This window comes from Neolamprologus brichardi, chromosome 3 (genome assembly GCF_056152115.1).
Source record: "Neolamprologus brichardi isolate AB-2024 chromosome 3, ASM5615211v1, whole genome shotgun sequence".
Classification (NCBI taxonomy): Eukaryota; Metazoa; Chordata; class Actinopteri; order Cichliformes; family Cichlidae; genus Neolamprologus; species Neolamprologus brichardi.
The window spans coordinates 19,127,400-19,142,692 of record NC_142106.1 but is presented as its reverse complement, the minus strand read 5'-3'; the positions used below and the strand labels follow the sequence as shown (position 1 = coordinate 19,142,692).

The window sequence follows — 15,293 nt, the reverse complement described above, 5'->3', positions numbered from 1 at the left end:
GAGAACTCCTTTGTTTTGTTGATCTCACTGTATGAAAGCAGACTTTGTTACCACAGCTGATGAGCTCTGATTGTTTTTGTTTTCTTTCTATCATCTTTACTGTCTCAGAGAACCTGAGCTATAAGCTGATTACTTTAAACACCCTTCGTTAATCATCTGCTGCACTTTATAAACATCCAAAACAAGGTGATTTACATCTCTGGATGTTTAAAGCTACAATTAATTAAGTTTAATGTTAAACTTCCTGCTGGTCAGGACTCGATGTTCAGTCTGTAAAGTTTAGTCTGATTTGTGATCGTGTTTTCAGTTTAGTGCTGAGAGTTACGAGTGTAAAAGTGTTCCAACGGTTTTATTTGTTAATTTTTATTAAATCTTTGGTTCATTTTTAAGTCTTAAGTTTTACATTTAGTGTCTTCACTGTGTTGCTGAACAAACAAACAGGAACTTTAATGCTCCATGTTCATTATGTGTCACTGTAATTAAGTAGAGATGTCTTTCACTACCGAATGTAAGATAGAAGATGTAAGAAATTATAAAATGAAATGAGAGATGATAAAAGCTTCACTTGTTTTACTGGAGATAAAATGTTGATGTTCACCTTAATTTTGACTCATCTTTTCAGTGCAATACCAGAGCTGGACACTAGAGGCCACCGTCTGATTTCTGTTTTAAAGCAGTAAACGTTGTCACTGATTTGTTCCACACATGAGTGTGAGTCTACGCTTCCTACGTACAAACACGTCTCTGCAGCCTCTGACTGCTGCAGTCAGAGAGTTATTGTTAATGTCCTGCAGGCCTGTAGGGGGCGACAAACAGACTTTAAAAGTAGCTACAGCCCTCGAGGCCTGGAGTTCGACACCCCTGAGCTACAGTGATCAACTTCCTTTTAAAGTGTTTTGAATGAGTGTTTTGTCCATCACCATCAACAGATATAGCAATCCCCTGTCAATCACAAGTTAAGCCTACCGTCAAGCAGGCCTGTCCTCATGTTCTTTACTGTAATGGGACTATCGTTACCAACTGAAGGTCATGTTGTATCAAATGCTCCTTTTATCTGTTGCTCATGAGGAAAATAAATTACCAGACAAACTAATTCAAAAAAAAAATGCAGAGAAAATGACTCTTCTCTCTTTTTTAGAGTCGAGTCCTCAGAATCTAAAGTTTGTAGAGTTCTTGGATGAGGTGATGTCTCTGTCATCGAAGTTTGACCTAAACTTGATGACAAAAATTTGAGTTTGCATTCATAAACACTCTGCAATCATTGAGTTCGCTCTGCTCCGCAGCTTCGAGATGAAACATCTGTATCTGCTGTTGTCTTCCTCCGACACGTTCAGGATCTTCAGTGAAATGTTTCCGTGTTTCATGTTGGAAGTTTCTTTGTGATTCTTCCAAAGAACAGAACATAGTTCAGTCCAGCATTTTTCACCAGCATTAAAACACCTTTGGGAAGTTCTCTCCACCAAAGCTTTTAGCAGCCTTTTTCTCCCCTGAATGTTTCACTTCTAACACAGCGTATCTCCAATGCCATCATATTTGCTGTATCAAAAACAAAAATTTAATAGATTTAATAATACTAGTGATTCAGTGGTTAGTAAGTGCCTCAAAGCAAGAAGGTCCTGGGTTCAAACATGTGCTGCTGTAACTTTTTCATTCCTGATAAATGCCAACAACATCGACTCTTTTCCAGTCTCACTGACCCTCAGCACGTTTAATACTAACCTGCTGACTGTGCAGAGCTTTCCCTCTCAACCTGTTACTGTCAGTCTGTGTTGTGTTTGTAAACTCTTTATATTTTTATAGATTAACATAAGCTGTCATGTCCTTGTCTGTGATTGGTCAGTTGCTGCCAGCTACACCTCCTTCATGTAAATGTGTTTGCAGCTACACTGACATCAGTGACCAGCTTAATGTCACTTCTCATCATCATTACTGACGTCAGGTTAAGTGGAGCCAGAAAACAGAAAGATGACTGATGAAGTGTAACTCTGACTCGACTCTCAGTGCTGTTTCTGTTCCCTGTATTTTTTCAGTGTTTGTGTTTTTGCTTCTATGGTTTAAGTAATTAAATTTTCCTAACATTCACCATCACTGCATGCAGGAGGAGATTATTACTGCAGTCTAACTACAGTTTGTTTTTATCCCATATGGAAAAGAAATAGTAAAAACCTGATGATTTACTCATGAAAGTGGCCACTTTCTCATTACTTTCATATATTGTTTAAGTAAGTATCCAAAACATACAAGTTTCATTTATATAATTTTTCAAGGGATCTTATCCCTTGAAAAATATCTGTATCTGTATCTTATATCTGTTTTCACTCTTGTATGCTTTTCATACAAGATTCACACAAGACAGATACAAACTTTATAAGATTTATAAATCTTTTCCATATGGGATTATGGATCAAATGTTTTGAGGATTAAACTTTTGTTTCCTGAAGAGTTGATTTCCTTCAATAATCTAAAACACAGTGATGCTGATGTTCAGCATAAAAACACCACAAATGCAGAACTCTGAAGACTTTTTAAACTTTTTTAAATTTTTTTGAAGTGGAAAAAACTGTTTTTGGATTAAATAGATGAGCTGCTGAAGTCCTCAACTTTAGCTCTCAAAGCTAATTTTACTGGAAACTTAGTCACACATTTACTCAGTAACCAATAGCAGCGCTCTCCTGCACATCCATGTAAACTGAACATTTTCAGGATGATGTTTGTCAGAAGATTAACTTCTGCTTCACTGACTCAGCAGACTGACACATTTTTTTTTAAATTGAATCAAACATGTTCAGGTTTTCAGAGACAATAACAATCAATATGATCAACAAATGAATCATGATGGATGGTCTAAGATCAATATGTTTTATATTCAGACATTCACACTAAGAAAACATTAATGACCAAACAGGTTTCCATCTTTTGTAACACGATCCATTAAACTCACTCTGTTTTCAGTTTGAGTTACTCAAAGTGTTTTTACCAACACAAACATACTAAAAAGCAGAAGTGAAACAACTTTAAGAAACCACTTCTTCTTTTTCCATTTATTTTCTCTAGACTGAGGACGTGTATGAGCAAATACCCAGACTCCACTCATCCCACATTCAAACCACTCAAACCTCAGTTGCAGTCATGTGGGTGGAGCAGCTCAACAACAAACTGCAGGTTGGTACCAGAGTCACAGCTCCGTCCTACAGTCATTATGTTCTTGTACTGATCTGTGTCGTGTCTTTAAACTCGCTCTTCTGCTTTCAAGGTAAACAGCTTTTATTTAGAGTCACTCTCAGTCACATTAGCAGCTGTGTAGATTATAAACTATCACAGCTGATCAATTAGATTTAATCACATGTTGGTAAATTAATTAAATTCACTGTGAACATTTCTTCTTTGCTGTTTGATGTGTCAGTGATGACAGCTGTCAGCGAATCACTTAAACGGAGCTAAAAGGAGCTGAAAACGTGATGTTTCTCAGGCAAGTTCTGCACTTTTAGGAACAACTTAATTCTGTTTAACACTGACATTGAATTTTATTTTCAAAAATATTTCTAGAAATTTGAGGTTTGCATCTGTGTGTTGAGATTTCATGGAGTGATTAACTGTCTGCAGGCTGATTGTGAAGAGGAGACGTGTACTGACTTCAGGCTTCAGACTGTGGTTCTCGTCCATCATCTGAGCAGTCATCATGGACTGGTTTCACTCTGTTTCTCTGTGGATTTTTATTCTCAGCTTGGATTTTGTTAAAGGTTATTTGTTAAATAACTATAATTAACTGATGAGTAGGTTTTAAGTATTGATTCAGTTTCATGTGTTGAATGTTTCCAGTGTGACTTTTTTAATGCTCACATGTAATTTATAAACCATTTATTTCTTTAGTTTAAAAAAAAAAGCATAGCAAGTTTCCCGTGACCACGAGTAGAGACAGTTTTACTTCCTTTAACTAAAGACTTAAGAAATCATGCATGTAAGAGGAAACTGTGAACTCGCTCAGCATGCACAAGTTAAAATCCTGATCAAACCATAAATAGTAGTTACTGTTTCATCATTCATTTGCTTTGTTTCTCCAGCAGCACAATCCTGAAACAGTTTCAGAGTCTCTGTGTTTCCAAACTGAGCTGATAAATGATTAAAGTAACATCTGTGTTATTAGTTGATGTTGAGCTCCATCTGCAGGAGGGACACAGTTAAAATGTCGTCAGTGTTTAGTTTCTCTCACATTTATCATGTAGCAGATCTCAGTGGGAGTGGATGTTTGCTGTGGATGTTTACAGGCTGAAATCCTTCTAATGTGACATGTTTTCAGAGCTCACATGTAAATTACAACCATCCAGTTTCTTCTTCATGATTTCAAAACCTCTCAGTGAATCAAGTTTTCTGTTAGCATTTCAGCAGAAACTGATCCAAGAACAATGAAACACAATAATTGTTTTATTTAGTTGATCTTGTTTTAATAAGTAACTAATAATGAACTCTATTAATGGCACGGCCTTAATAAAGGCGTCCTGCAGCACAGCTCTCTGATGGTTTCATTATTTCCTTCATGCTGAGGAAAAATCATTGTTTCCATGTTTGTCACAGCAGAACTTCATCAGATTGTTGTTGTTGATTTTTTGTGATTATTTGTGTTTGATCTTTTTGAACAAATCAACCAACACAGCAGTGATTTTTATCAGTGTTGTCTCTGACTCACTGTGAAAGGAGTTCTGATGTTGTATAAAGTTGTGAGTGTGTCTGCTCCTCTCTGTCTCCTCAACAGGATCATTTGTAGTGGATGTGACACAGAGCTCCTATCAGGCAGAGGAGAACCACAACATCACACTGGAGTGGACGTTCACCACCAAACCTGACACGTCCCTCTCAACACTGAAGATCCTCTGTAGCCTGAATAATGATCATAAACACATAACTCTGTATTTTCTTCATGATGGTGTCGAGTTCTCAGAGGATCAGGACAAAAAGTTTTCAGGACGAGTCCAAAGTGACAAAGACGCCCTCAGAGAAGGACGAATCAGACTCCAGCTGTCCAGACTCAGGACTGAGGACTCGGGTCTGTACCTGTGTGAGGTGGACACAGGTTATGGCCGCGGCTCCAACAGCTGCAGAGTCACCGTCTCTGGTAAGACGATTCATTTATACACATGTGATCACTGTGAGCTGTTAAACTGAGAATTATGAAAAACAAAAAATCTCTTTAGATAGTTTCCACTTTCATAACATCAGTGTCCTTATAAATATCCTGTTTGAATGAGTTCCTTAGAACAGCAACTGTAGCTGATCGTCTGCCCCACTTTCACTGACTCGAGTCCATGAACTGGATCTTCTTCACTGTTCTAGAGCTGATGTTTCCTTTTGGAGCATTTTTAATAGAATTACCAGAAAAACCGTGTAGTTAGAAAATTACATCCATAAACTGCATCACTCAGACACACACCTGCTAATTAGTGCTGAGTACAGTAACAGACCTGTAGGAAACAAACCACAGAGATGATATGATGGTAAAAGTATCCATGGAGACCAACACTGGTTCATGTAGAAGACTGTAAACATGATCATTTCTGCTTTAAGTTGGACTTTTTAACACAAGAGTCTTTGTGGCTTACACACACGTGAGGCTAATTCTTCATGGAGCTGCTGGTCCAGGTAACATCCCTGAAGGAGGCCTCAGAGTCTGAGTCGACCACAGAAATCCACAGTGTCCAACCTCAGTGACACTGTTACTGAGCAGCTTCATCAGGACATGTGAGGAAACCAACACTGAAGAGCTACAAACTGTTTCTGTCATCACAACAGTTTGTTTGTTTTTGGTTCTTCATTGTTGGTTTCTTGTTTCAGTTTTGTAAGTTTCCACTTAGTAGAAATAAAGCAGTGTGAGCAACTTAATTCACTGTCATAATATTAGATCAGTTTTCAATTTATTACAAAGTATTTTTATTTTATTTTATCTCAGAATCAAGACCTGGGAAGACAGAAACAACTCAGCAACCTGGAAGTCTCCAACCACCAGAGCTGAAGGAAGAGACCAAAGGTAAAAATAAAATAACTTTACAGTTTACAAAATCACTCATTCATTATATTGTTTATACACAGAACAGTCAGGAGATATGGGCCAAATCTGAGAACTGTATTAATTTACCAGAACAGAAAACACTCCCATCCAGTTTTCTAGAAATGGATTTAGTTCAGTCTCAGACTAAAGAGAGTCTAAGACTAGGCTCGGTCTATAGAAGTGAAACTGAGTCTATATGAACAACAAAGTAAAATCCTCCCATAAACCCGCAGCTCTTTCAGGTAAACATACTGAGGTTCTGATTCAAAATGTCAAATATCAGTTTTATCCAGTTCTGGGTTTCGGGGACTCGAGTCTTTCCTGGTTATCATTAGACAAAAGGCCCGATGTAAGCTGGAGGTCACCAGACTGTAAGAGGAGATAAATGAAATTCTCTGTGCATCAGAAACATGTAAATAAAGTCTGGTGTTCACCTCTTAGAATAAAACTGATTATTACCTAATTCCACTTCCTGTCTTTAAAATGTGCTCATTTACATCATTAACTGAATTATGTTTTTACTGTTTTTTGTACCTTAGGAATTTCTTTGTCAGGCTGGCTAGCAATCGTCGGGGCTGTATTCATCGGTCTCTCTCTGATCTCATGGGGATTTATGTTTTATCAGAATTGCAAAGAACACGTAAGTCTGTCAGAAAAAAAAAGTATTGTCTTTTAAAAACAAATATTTACAGTTTGTGTCAGAATATCATTTGCTCTGTGACATTTTAAAGTCTCTTAAACTTTTCATATTCAGTATAACTCATGTCTTTGGATTTTCTTTCAATTTCAAACAGAGTTCTTGATGAAGACGTTGTCAGCATATGGGCCTTCTAGTTCAGTTTCCTGACAACAGCTGGAAACTGCAGATCTCAGACTTTGAACAGAAACTCTTCATAACATCATGATTATAAACCAGATTTGAAGTTTCCAATTCGATGCTGTCCAGTTGGCGTCAAGAACCAACGGAGGGAAAAACAACACAAACAACAGAAAAAAGATTTAAATTCAGGACTTCAGTCCAATATTGAAATCCTTCAACTCATCTGAACTATAAATATCCTGAGGTGTTAAAATAAAAACAGGATGAATTGAATTTGAGGTAAAACACAAAACAGCATTAACAGGATAGAGCTTCATGTTTTGTGTTTACATTGTTTAACCCTTTAAAACCTGTCGGAGAGGGCACGCTCCGTTTTGCGCAGCTACTTTTAAATTCTTGTAGAACTGCAACCACGTAAGCTAGCGCAATAATTTTTTTTGCATATGAAACCAGAGGAGTTGTACTTACATCTTGTGCCATCAGCTTGTCCTAAGTCATGGTTTCCTTCCACATATAGCTTTACAAAAACTGCATAAAAAGCACTTGCAGCAACAAAAACATAATATTCCAGAAACACACTTTGCCGATCCGATCAGCTGTTCATAACACTTCCTAGGTTGGAATAGATGTCAGCGCGAACTATCGCATGTCAGCCATTACCTGCTCGAAACCGGAAGTGACGTCATTTTTGCGGAAATGTAGTTTTTTACCATCAGGGCCTCATGAGCCTATACTGGTGTTTTTAAAAGTTATGTTTGACTTTATGACTTTCTGTGTCATTTCTGGGATGCTTAGGACTCATATTGCACTGCTGGAAATAGTTTATTTTGATGCATATGCTGTTTTTTTGCAAATTTGCATTATAATATTTATTTTCGTTTTTCCTGCAGTATATAAAAATTGGTGTCTTTCAAAAATAAAACTATGAAGACACTCAAAATAAATTTCCTGTGGTGGGAAACTATTTTGTGCAACTTTTTTGTATTTACAGTTTTGAGGGATAAGCCTCTTAAATTTCTCTAACTAGAAATATATGTTAAAAAAACAAAAACGATTTTCAATTTTTTTGTAGTTTATTGCACTTTTTTTGCAATTTATGTAATTACTATGCACTTAATGCATACATATTATTAAAATGTGGGCTATAATGGTTGTATTGATGTATATCAACTTGAAATGCTCCCAAAAATGGCTCCACAGCATGTAGAAATATAATATAAGCTCTGGCAGACTTGGTTCTATGGTAGGTCTTAAAGGGTTAATACACTCTTGTTGGCACTTTTGTTGACAGTAAAACGGTTTCTCTACTTTTTATTTGTTCATGTGTGCTAAAAAAGTAAAGTAAGAAAAGTAGTTGAACTGATATTTACACTTGTGTCTCGTTTTAATGCAACATCAAAACAGCAGAAACCTCAGTGAGAAGAACTCTGACTCACATAAAGATTCATCAGTTTGTGACATTCAGAATACAACTAATCACCAAAGCTGCAGATTCTGTGTTATTAATGTGTGTTTGTGAGTCACAAAGACTCCAAGACCTCAGTCAGGTTTATGTTCCCAATCCAAAGTTTTTCCCAGGATAGAGCTGCTCTCAGCTGCAGCTGATCCATCTCCTGTGTCTAACCCTTGATCAGAGTCCAGTGTAGAAATACTCCTGTTCTTGTTGTTGTATATAAATCTTTGTTCTACTTTTTTTCTCTTTTTAAAAAATGTTTACTTTTGCTCTGTTGCCCGAATTTGTCATCACTCGGATGTGTCCGTGTTTTTATTTCTGAGTAACTCTGAGTTTGTCTTTCACTGTTCAGCTCTGCCTCTTGTGTGCTGTATCTCTGCACTGCACACAGCTGTGACAACAACTCAGTGTGAAACACCTGGGTTAAACGATGGACATGGAAATATTATCATTTATGCTAAACTATATATAATATATTTTGAATATGTAAACAAAATTAATATAAAATAATTTAAAATGAATTGAACTGAATTCTGTGTCAAGAAGTTTTTACATCACATGAACATTTAAATATCACAACTCTGACTTCCTGTAACTCGTCCTCCAGCCTGGAATAAATACGACCAATGACAGACTTAAATCAGATTTACACCATGAGGGCTGATGGGGTGATGTCATAACTCCAGTGGGTCGGCTGAATGCACACCCAACACTGTGAACATGATAAGTGGTGAACGAGGAGATGTAGCATTCTCAGACTGATACCACAGGTGCATCTGTGAGGCTGAGGTGTAGCAATGACAGCTGTCAGTAATGTTTGTAAAACACTGCTGTCCTCCTACATGGAGCAGCACAGACACAGTCACAGGATAAAAGATAGATGTGGGATCATATTTATAGTTTATATGAATGTAACAGAGTTTGAAGCTGACTTGGATTTAAAGAGGTTGGATGGATGTTTTCACCATCTTTGTGTTTTGAACCTGGATGTGAAGAATTGACTTTATTGACTTATTTTGATTCTAGAGCCCATAATTTGCAAAATAAACAATTATAAATATCAAAAAATTTATATAGCAGCACCTGGAGATCATGAAGTCACCTGGAAAATTTATAATGAGGTCATAGTGAGATTGAGGGTCATTCTGTCATAGGCTTCAGTATAATCTGGTCTGTTTTTCAAGATAAAGGAGTCTCCCCCTGCTGGTCATTAAAACAAATCCAGGTTTAACCTTTCAGAGCTGAGTGTCAGTCTTTAACAGTGTAACAATGAAACAGACTGAAGAAATAAATCAAAGCTCCAATTTCCTTCTAGAAGTCACTAAAAAACACCTGAGGAATTGAAATGTGTCCATGGTGGGAACTGAACACATTTCAGAGTTCCCACCATAAAGGCATATGCTAAAAAAATATTACTATTAGTATTTTTTTTCCAATACCATATACACAAAGGTGAAATTCATGTGAATCCTGCACGAACTGCAAACGAACAGATACAGAAAAAGATTATTTATGTGACTATGAATTTAATCAGATTTCAGAGGAAAGTTTACACATGACACTGAAAAAAGGTTTTACCAGAAAACTAACTAACTTTCATGAGGCTCAGATTCACGCATGCGCAGATCACCAAGTCCTCCACAAGAAGTTCTGATGTTTGTTTATAAACACTCCCCCACGTGGAAAACACAGTCGTTCACAGTCGTAGATACGTTCACTCACTTTTAATCCACAGAACCTGACATTACAGATAACATTCTCAGATTTTCATTAATGTGTTTCATTTATTCTGTGCTATTATTATTCTATGCTAACTACCCAACTCAGAAAAGCTAAGCAAAGCCTCCTTCACAGAGGGAGGAAATAGAGTTAAATGCGCATTTATTTGAGTGAATAAAGCAGAGCATCATCTACCTGGGTGAGGCATGGTGATGGTGTCGTTAGTGTTGGTGGAGCCCACGTTAAAGATGACCACCGCAGAGGCGTTGTGGGCTGCAGCGTGGCGGATCTTGTCCTTGTAGGTGCAGTTGCCCCGGGCTATGAGCGCCACCCAGGCCCCGGTCTGAGCGGGCACCGCGAAGCGGGTGTTGGGGTCACAGGCCTGGCGGTCGAGCGGTGCTGCGGGCAGGACCAACACCCCCTTGGCGTCCCGCTTAGGGGAGTGCTCGCCATATCGCCCGCACTCCGTCTTCTCGGTGCGCAGCTCCGAGGTGGCCGGGTCCACGTAGGTGATGTTGACGAAGGCGGTGTACCACTCCTCCCGCTCGGCCACGGTGAAGTCCAGGCACAGCAGGTGGACGAAGCAGAAGGAGAGCAGCCACGTAGAGAGGGCCAGGCTGCGGCAGGCCGCCACCAGCGAGCCCGGGGCCATGACGAGCCTCCCCGGGGTGAGAGCGAGCTGTGTGTCGGTAGGTCGGAGGAGCCCGGTAGCTTCAACGCTGGAGCCTCCTACTCCACCATGCTAAAAGGCAAAACCACCAGGAGCGTGTTTAACTCGCTAATACTCTCCTTTTTTCACACGAAAGAAAAAAAAATCTCTGTTTTTAGCCGCTCCCCTCCACTACTCTCAGGCTACCTAGCAGCAGACGCCTGTTAGCAGTCTCCATTTCCAGCCTCCACCGTTAACTCGATGAGAAACACCCACGAAAAAACTCCTAAATGCGCACAACTGAAAGGAGAAATCACCACAGCAGTGACGCGACGTGAGCCCACCGAAGTGAAGCACCAGGCGGTTGGCTGTTGTGCCAAAATTGAAAATTTTCTGTGTTACAAATTAAGACCCAAGATTTGTCATTCCACCCAAATCCACATTCATCTGAGCTCCCTGCTCTGCTGATATTCTTGTATGCAACTGCGACATAAACTTCTCTCCCTCTCCACTCCACCTCCCAGTAACAACGTCCAGTCAGACTCTCTCTACTCAGGACCTGATAAAAATCAGTGAATCTTTCTGTATAATAAGAATAAGACTGTTGTTGTTTCATTTTTGTTACTTTTCTGTTCCCCTCAGATAATAACAGATATCTAAATGCTGTGTTTGGATCCAGTGTGATTTCATGTGAATATTTTAAGAATCCAGCTCTGGTCTTTGGCTCTGGTGGTGACAGTAAAACATCCACTTCAGTGACTGTCAGTGAGATGTTTGTCCATTCCTCTCTCAGAATGTCCTGTAGTTTATCTCTGGTCTCTGACACAGCTGCTGTCACATCCTCAAAGTACCTCAGAGGACGAATATTGATGCTGGATGAGTGTGTAGACTCACTGAGTGCTGACAGTGAGGGGTAGTTGTGTAGAAACTGGTTGTGATCCTCTGTGTGTGAGAGCTGCTCCAGCTCGCCGTCTTTCCTCTTCAGCTCAGCGATCTCCTGCTCCAGCTTCTCCTGAAGCTCTTTGACTCGACTCACTTCAGTTTCCTGCTGGGATCTGACCTGCTGCTTCACATCAGAGCTTCTTTTCTGGAGGAGACGGATCAGCTCAGTGAACATCTTCTCACTGTCCTCCACTGCTTTATCAGCAGAGCCATTGATGGCCTCCACCTCCTGTTGAAGCAGCTTCACATCTTTCTCTCGCTCCTGGATTCTCTGCTGGATGTTTAGTCGTCTCACCTCGAGCTCCTTCTGCTTCTCAGTCATTTCTGCTGCAGCTGGGACTGTTTCATGGCCTTTATGTTCATCCATTGTCCAGAGATAACAGATACTCTGCTGATCAGTACGACAGAAAATCTTCATCACCTCATCATGACGAGAGCAGATGTTCTCCTGGAGCTTCTTGGAGGGCTCCACCAGCTTGTGTTTTTCAAAGGCAGGAGACTCAAAATGAAGCTGAATATGTTTCTCACAGTAGGAGATCAGACACACCAGACAGGACTTGATGGCTTTCAGCTTCCTCCCAGTGCAGACATCACAGGCCACATCTTCAGGTCCAGCATAGCAGTGATCAGCTGGAGCAGCTTGGAGTCCAGTCTTCTTCAGCTGCTCCACTAAAGCTGCAAACATGACGTTTTTCTCCAGGACAGGCCTCGGTGTGAAAGTCTTCCTGCACTGAGGGCAGCTGTGGATTCCCTTCCTGTCCTCTTCATCCCAGAAACCTTTAATACAGTTCATGCAGTAGCTGTGTCCACAGGCTGTAGTCACCGGATCCTTCAGTAGATCCAAACAGATGGAACAAGAGAAGGTTTCTCGGTCCAGCTGAACTCCTTTCTGCGCCATTTCTCCTCTCAGTGTCAGTGACTGTGTGAGTTTCTCTTCCTTATAACTGAAACTAGTCTGAGCTCTGATCTCAACAACATGTTTCTGCAGTGAATGGAGCCTGTCAGCTCTTACACGTCACCACATTACACCACGTTACCCATCGGCAAACTGCAGATCTGAAGGGGAGGGAACGAGGAAACACGTGGACAGAGAGGAGGTGCTGTGTTTAAGAGCAGGAAGAAGAGGGAGGGTTATCAGGCTGTGCTTCACTCCAGGAAGAGGAGCAGTTTGAGAGTGATACTGTTTGTTTAACCCTTTTATTTACTGCTCACTTCAACTTAAGCTTGTTAACCCTTTCTTCTATATAAATAAATAAATAAATAAATCACAAAATCACACGTTGTGTGTTTTTCTTTCTGTGATTTCAGATCATCACATATTTTTTTTATAATTTTTATATGTTATACGCACAAAAGAGCACTTTTTAAATGTTCAATGTTCAGCTGGAAATGAATGTGAAACTTTGGTGATGATCTCAAATCACAGAAAGACACAAAGTTCTGCTCTCTAGGTGAACCAATCGTTGTCCACCTTCCTCTTGGGCAAAAAAAGTAATGCCTGGAGTACCCAGTGTCGATTGTCCCAAAAGAAATAAACCAACAAAACTTGACGGTCATGTATCACACCAGGAGGGTGTTCTATACAAGCTAATCGATGCCACAAAACAGAAGTGGCCAAGTTATTTATAATCAACACTCTCCCTCTATATGACATTTGGGGCAACAACCACCTCCACTTTTCCAATTTTCCCCCAACTTTCTCCACCACCCCTTCCCAGTTCTTACGTTCTGTAGCCTCATCTCCCACGTACACACCCAGATACTTCAACCCTCCCCTTTACCACTTCAGCCCACCTTGAAGTCATTGGAGCCCAGTAAGCCAATCACCCACCACCAGAGCCTCACTCTTAGCCCAATTTACAGTGGGGCAAAAAAGTATTTAGTCAGCCACCGATTGTGCAAGTTCCCCCACTTAAAATGATGACAGAGGTCAGTAATTTGCACCAGAGGTACACTTCAACTGTGAGAGACAGAATGTGAAAAAAAAAAAAAAAATCCATGAATTCACATGGTAGGATTTGTAAAGAATTTATTCGTAAATCAGGGTGGAAAATAAGTATTTGGTCAATAACAAAAATACAACTCAATACTTTGTAACATAACCTTTGTTGGCAATAACAGAGGTCAAACGTTTACTATAGGTCTTTACCAGGTTTGCACACACAGTAGCTGGTATTTTGGCCCATTCCTCCATGCAGATCTTCTCAAGAGCAGTGATGTTTTGGGGCTGTCGCCGAGCAACACGGACTTTCAACTCCTGCCACAGATTTTCTATGGGGTTGAGGTCTGGAGACTGGCTAGGCCACTCCAGGACTTTCAAATGCTTCTTACGGAGCCACTCCTTTGTTGCCCGGGCGGTGTGTTTTGGATCATTGTCATGTTGGAAGACCCAGCCTCGTTTCATCTTCAAAGTTCTCACTGATGGAAGGAGGTTTTGGCTCAAAATCTCACGATACTTGGCCCCATTCATTCTGTCCTTAACACGGATCAGTCGTCCTGTCCCCTTGGCAGAAAAACAGCCCCATAGCATGATGTTTCCACCCCCATGCTTCACAGTAGGTATGTGTTCTTGGGATGCAACTCAGTATTCTTCTTCCTCCAAACACGACGAGTTGAGTTTATACCAAAAAGTTCTACTTTGGTTTCATCTGACCACATGACATTCTCCCAATCCTCAGCTGTATCATCCATGTGCTCTCTGGCAAACTTCAGACGGGCCTGGACATGCACTGGCTTCAGCAGCGGAACACGTCTGGCACTGCGGGATTTGATTCCCTGCCGTTGTAGTGTGTTACTGATGGTGACCTTTGTTACTTTGGTCCCAGCTCTCTGCAGGTCATTCACCAGGTCCCCCCGTGTGGTTCTGGGATCTTTGCTCACCGTTCTCATGATCATTTTGACCCCACGGGATGAGATCTTGCGTGGAGCCCCAGATCGAGGGAGATTGTCAGTGGTCTTGTATGTCTTCCATTTTCTGATGATTGCTCCCACAGTTGATTTTTTCACACCAAGCTGCTTGCCTATTGTAGATTCACTCTTCCCAGTCTGGTGCAGGTCTACAATTCTTTTCCTGGTGTCCTTCGAAAGCTCTTTGGTCTTGGCCATGGCGGAGTTTGGAGTCTGACTGGTTGAGGCTGTGGACAGGTGTCTTTTATACAGATGATGAGGTCAAACAGGTGCCATTCATACAGGTAACGAGTGGGGGACAGAAAAGCTTCTTACAGAAGACATTACAGGTCTGTGAGAGCCAGGGATTTTCCTTGTTTGAGGTGACCAAATACTTATTTTCCACCCTGATTTACGAATAAATTCTTTACAAATCCTACCATGTGAATTCATGGATTTTTTTTTCACATTCTGTCTCTCACAGTTGAAGTGTACCTCTGGTGCAAATTACTGACCTCTGTCATCATTTTAAGTGGGGGAACTTGCACAATCGGTGGCTGACTAAATACTTTTTTGCCCCACTGTACTTGTGCAGCTAAAACTCTGCAAAAGTTACCAACAATTATTCCCAACTTATTCACATCTTGGTGACTCCTAACAAATACAATAATATCATCAGCATATGCAGACAAACTAAAAGACATATTGACATCGGATAAAACCAACCCAGTAATGGATGACCTCACATCGTGTAACACTGGTTCGATAGACAGAGCATATAACA

At 40.3% G+C, this 15,293-nt stretch overlaps 2 protein-coding genes and 1 pseudogene across 2 annotated transcripts; 1 reads left to right on the top strand and 2 right to left on the bottom strand.

The window, feature by feature from the left end:
• The first annotated feature begins 3,217 nt into the window (after positions 1 to 3,217).
• On the top strand, positions 3,218 to 7,461 carry LOC102788993 (uncharacterized). The gene is made up of 7 exons (XM_087833357.1): positions 3,218 to 3,253; positions 3,404 to 3,469; positions 3,604 to 3,740; positions 4,751 to 5,110; positions 5,942 to 6,019; positions 6,580 to 6,680; positions 6,835 to 7,461. The coding sequence occupies exons 3-7, from the start codon at positions 3,680 to 3,682 to the stop codon at positions 6,841 to 6,843; spliced, it is 609 nt and encodes a 202-aa protein (XP_087689483.1). The 5' UTR covers positions 3,218 to 3,253; positions 3,404 to 3,469; positions 3,604 to 3,679; the 3' UTR covers positions 6,844 to 7,461.
• A 2,758-nt stretch (positions 7,462 to 10,219) lies between these two features.
• LOC148103756 (RING finger protein 150-like) lies at positions 10,220 to 11,068 on the bottom strand. The gene has a single exon (XM_087833224.1). The coding sequence runs from the start codon at positions 10,682 to 10,684 to the stop codon at positions 10,220 to 10,222; it is 465 nt and encodes a 154-aa protein (XP_087689350.1). The 5' UTR covers positions 10,685 to 11,068.
• A 734-nt stretch (positions 11,069 to 11,802) lies between these two features.
• LOC148103755 (E3 ubiquitin/ISG15 ligase TRIM25-like) lies at positions 11,803 to 12,521 on the bottom strand (annotated as a pseudogene).
• Positions 12,522 to 15,293: the final 2,772 nt, after the last annotated feature.

Excerpts from the sequence above, each read along its gene's own strand:
- LOC102788993 (XM_087833357.1), top strand. The coding sequence starts at position 3,680 with ATGGACTGGTTTCACTCTGTTTCTCTGTGGATTTTTATTCTCAGCTTG. Across the intron at positions 3,741-4,750 it reads CAGCTTGGATTTTGTTAAAG|GATCATTTGTAGTGGATGTG; the intron begins GTTATTTGTTAA and ends TCTCCTCAACAG. Across the intron at positions 5,111-5,941 it reads CTGCAGAGTCACCGTCTCTG|AATCAAGACCTGGGAAGACA; the intron begins GTAAGACGATTC and ends ATTTTATCTCAG.
- LOC148103756 (XM_087833224.1), bottom strand. The coding sequence starts at position 10,684 with ATGGCCCCGGGCTCGCTGGTGGCGGCCTGCCGCAGCCTGGCCCTCTCT.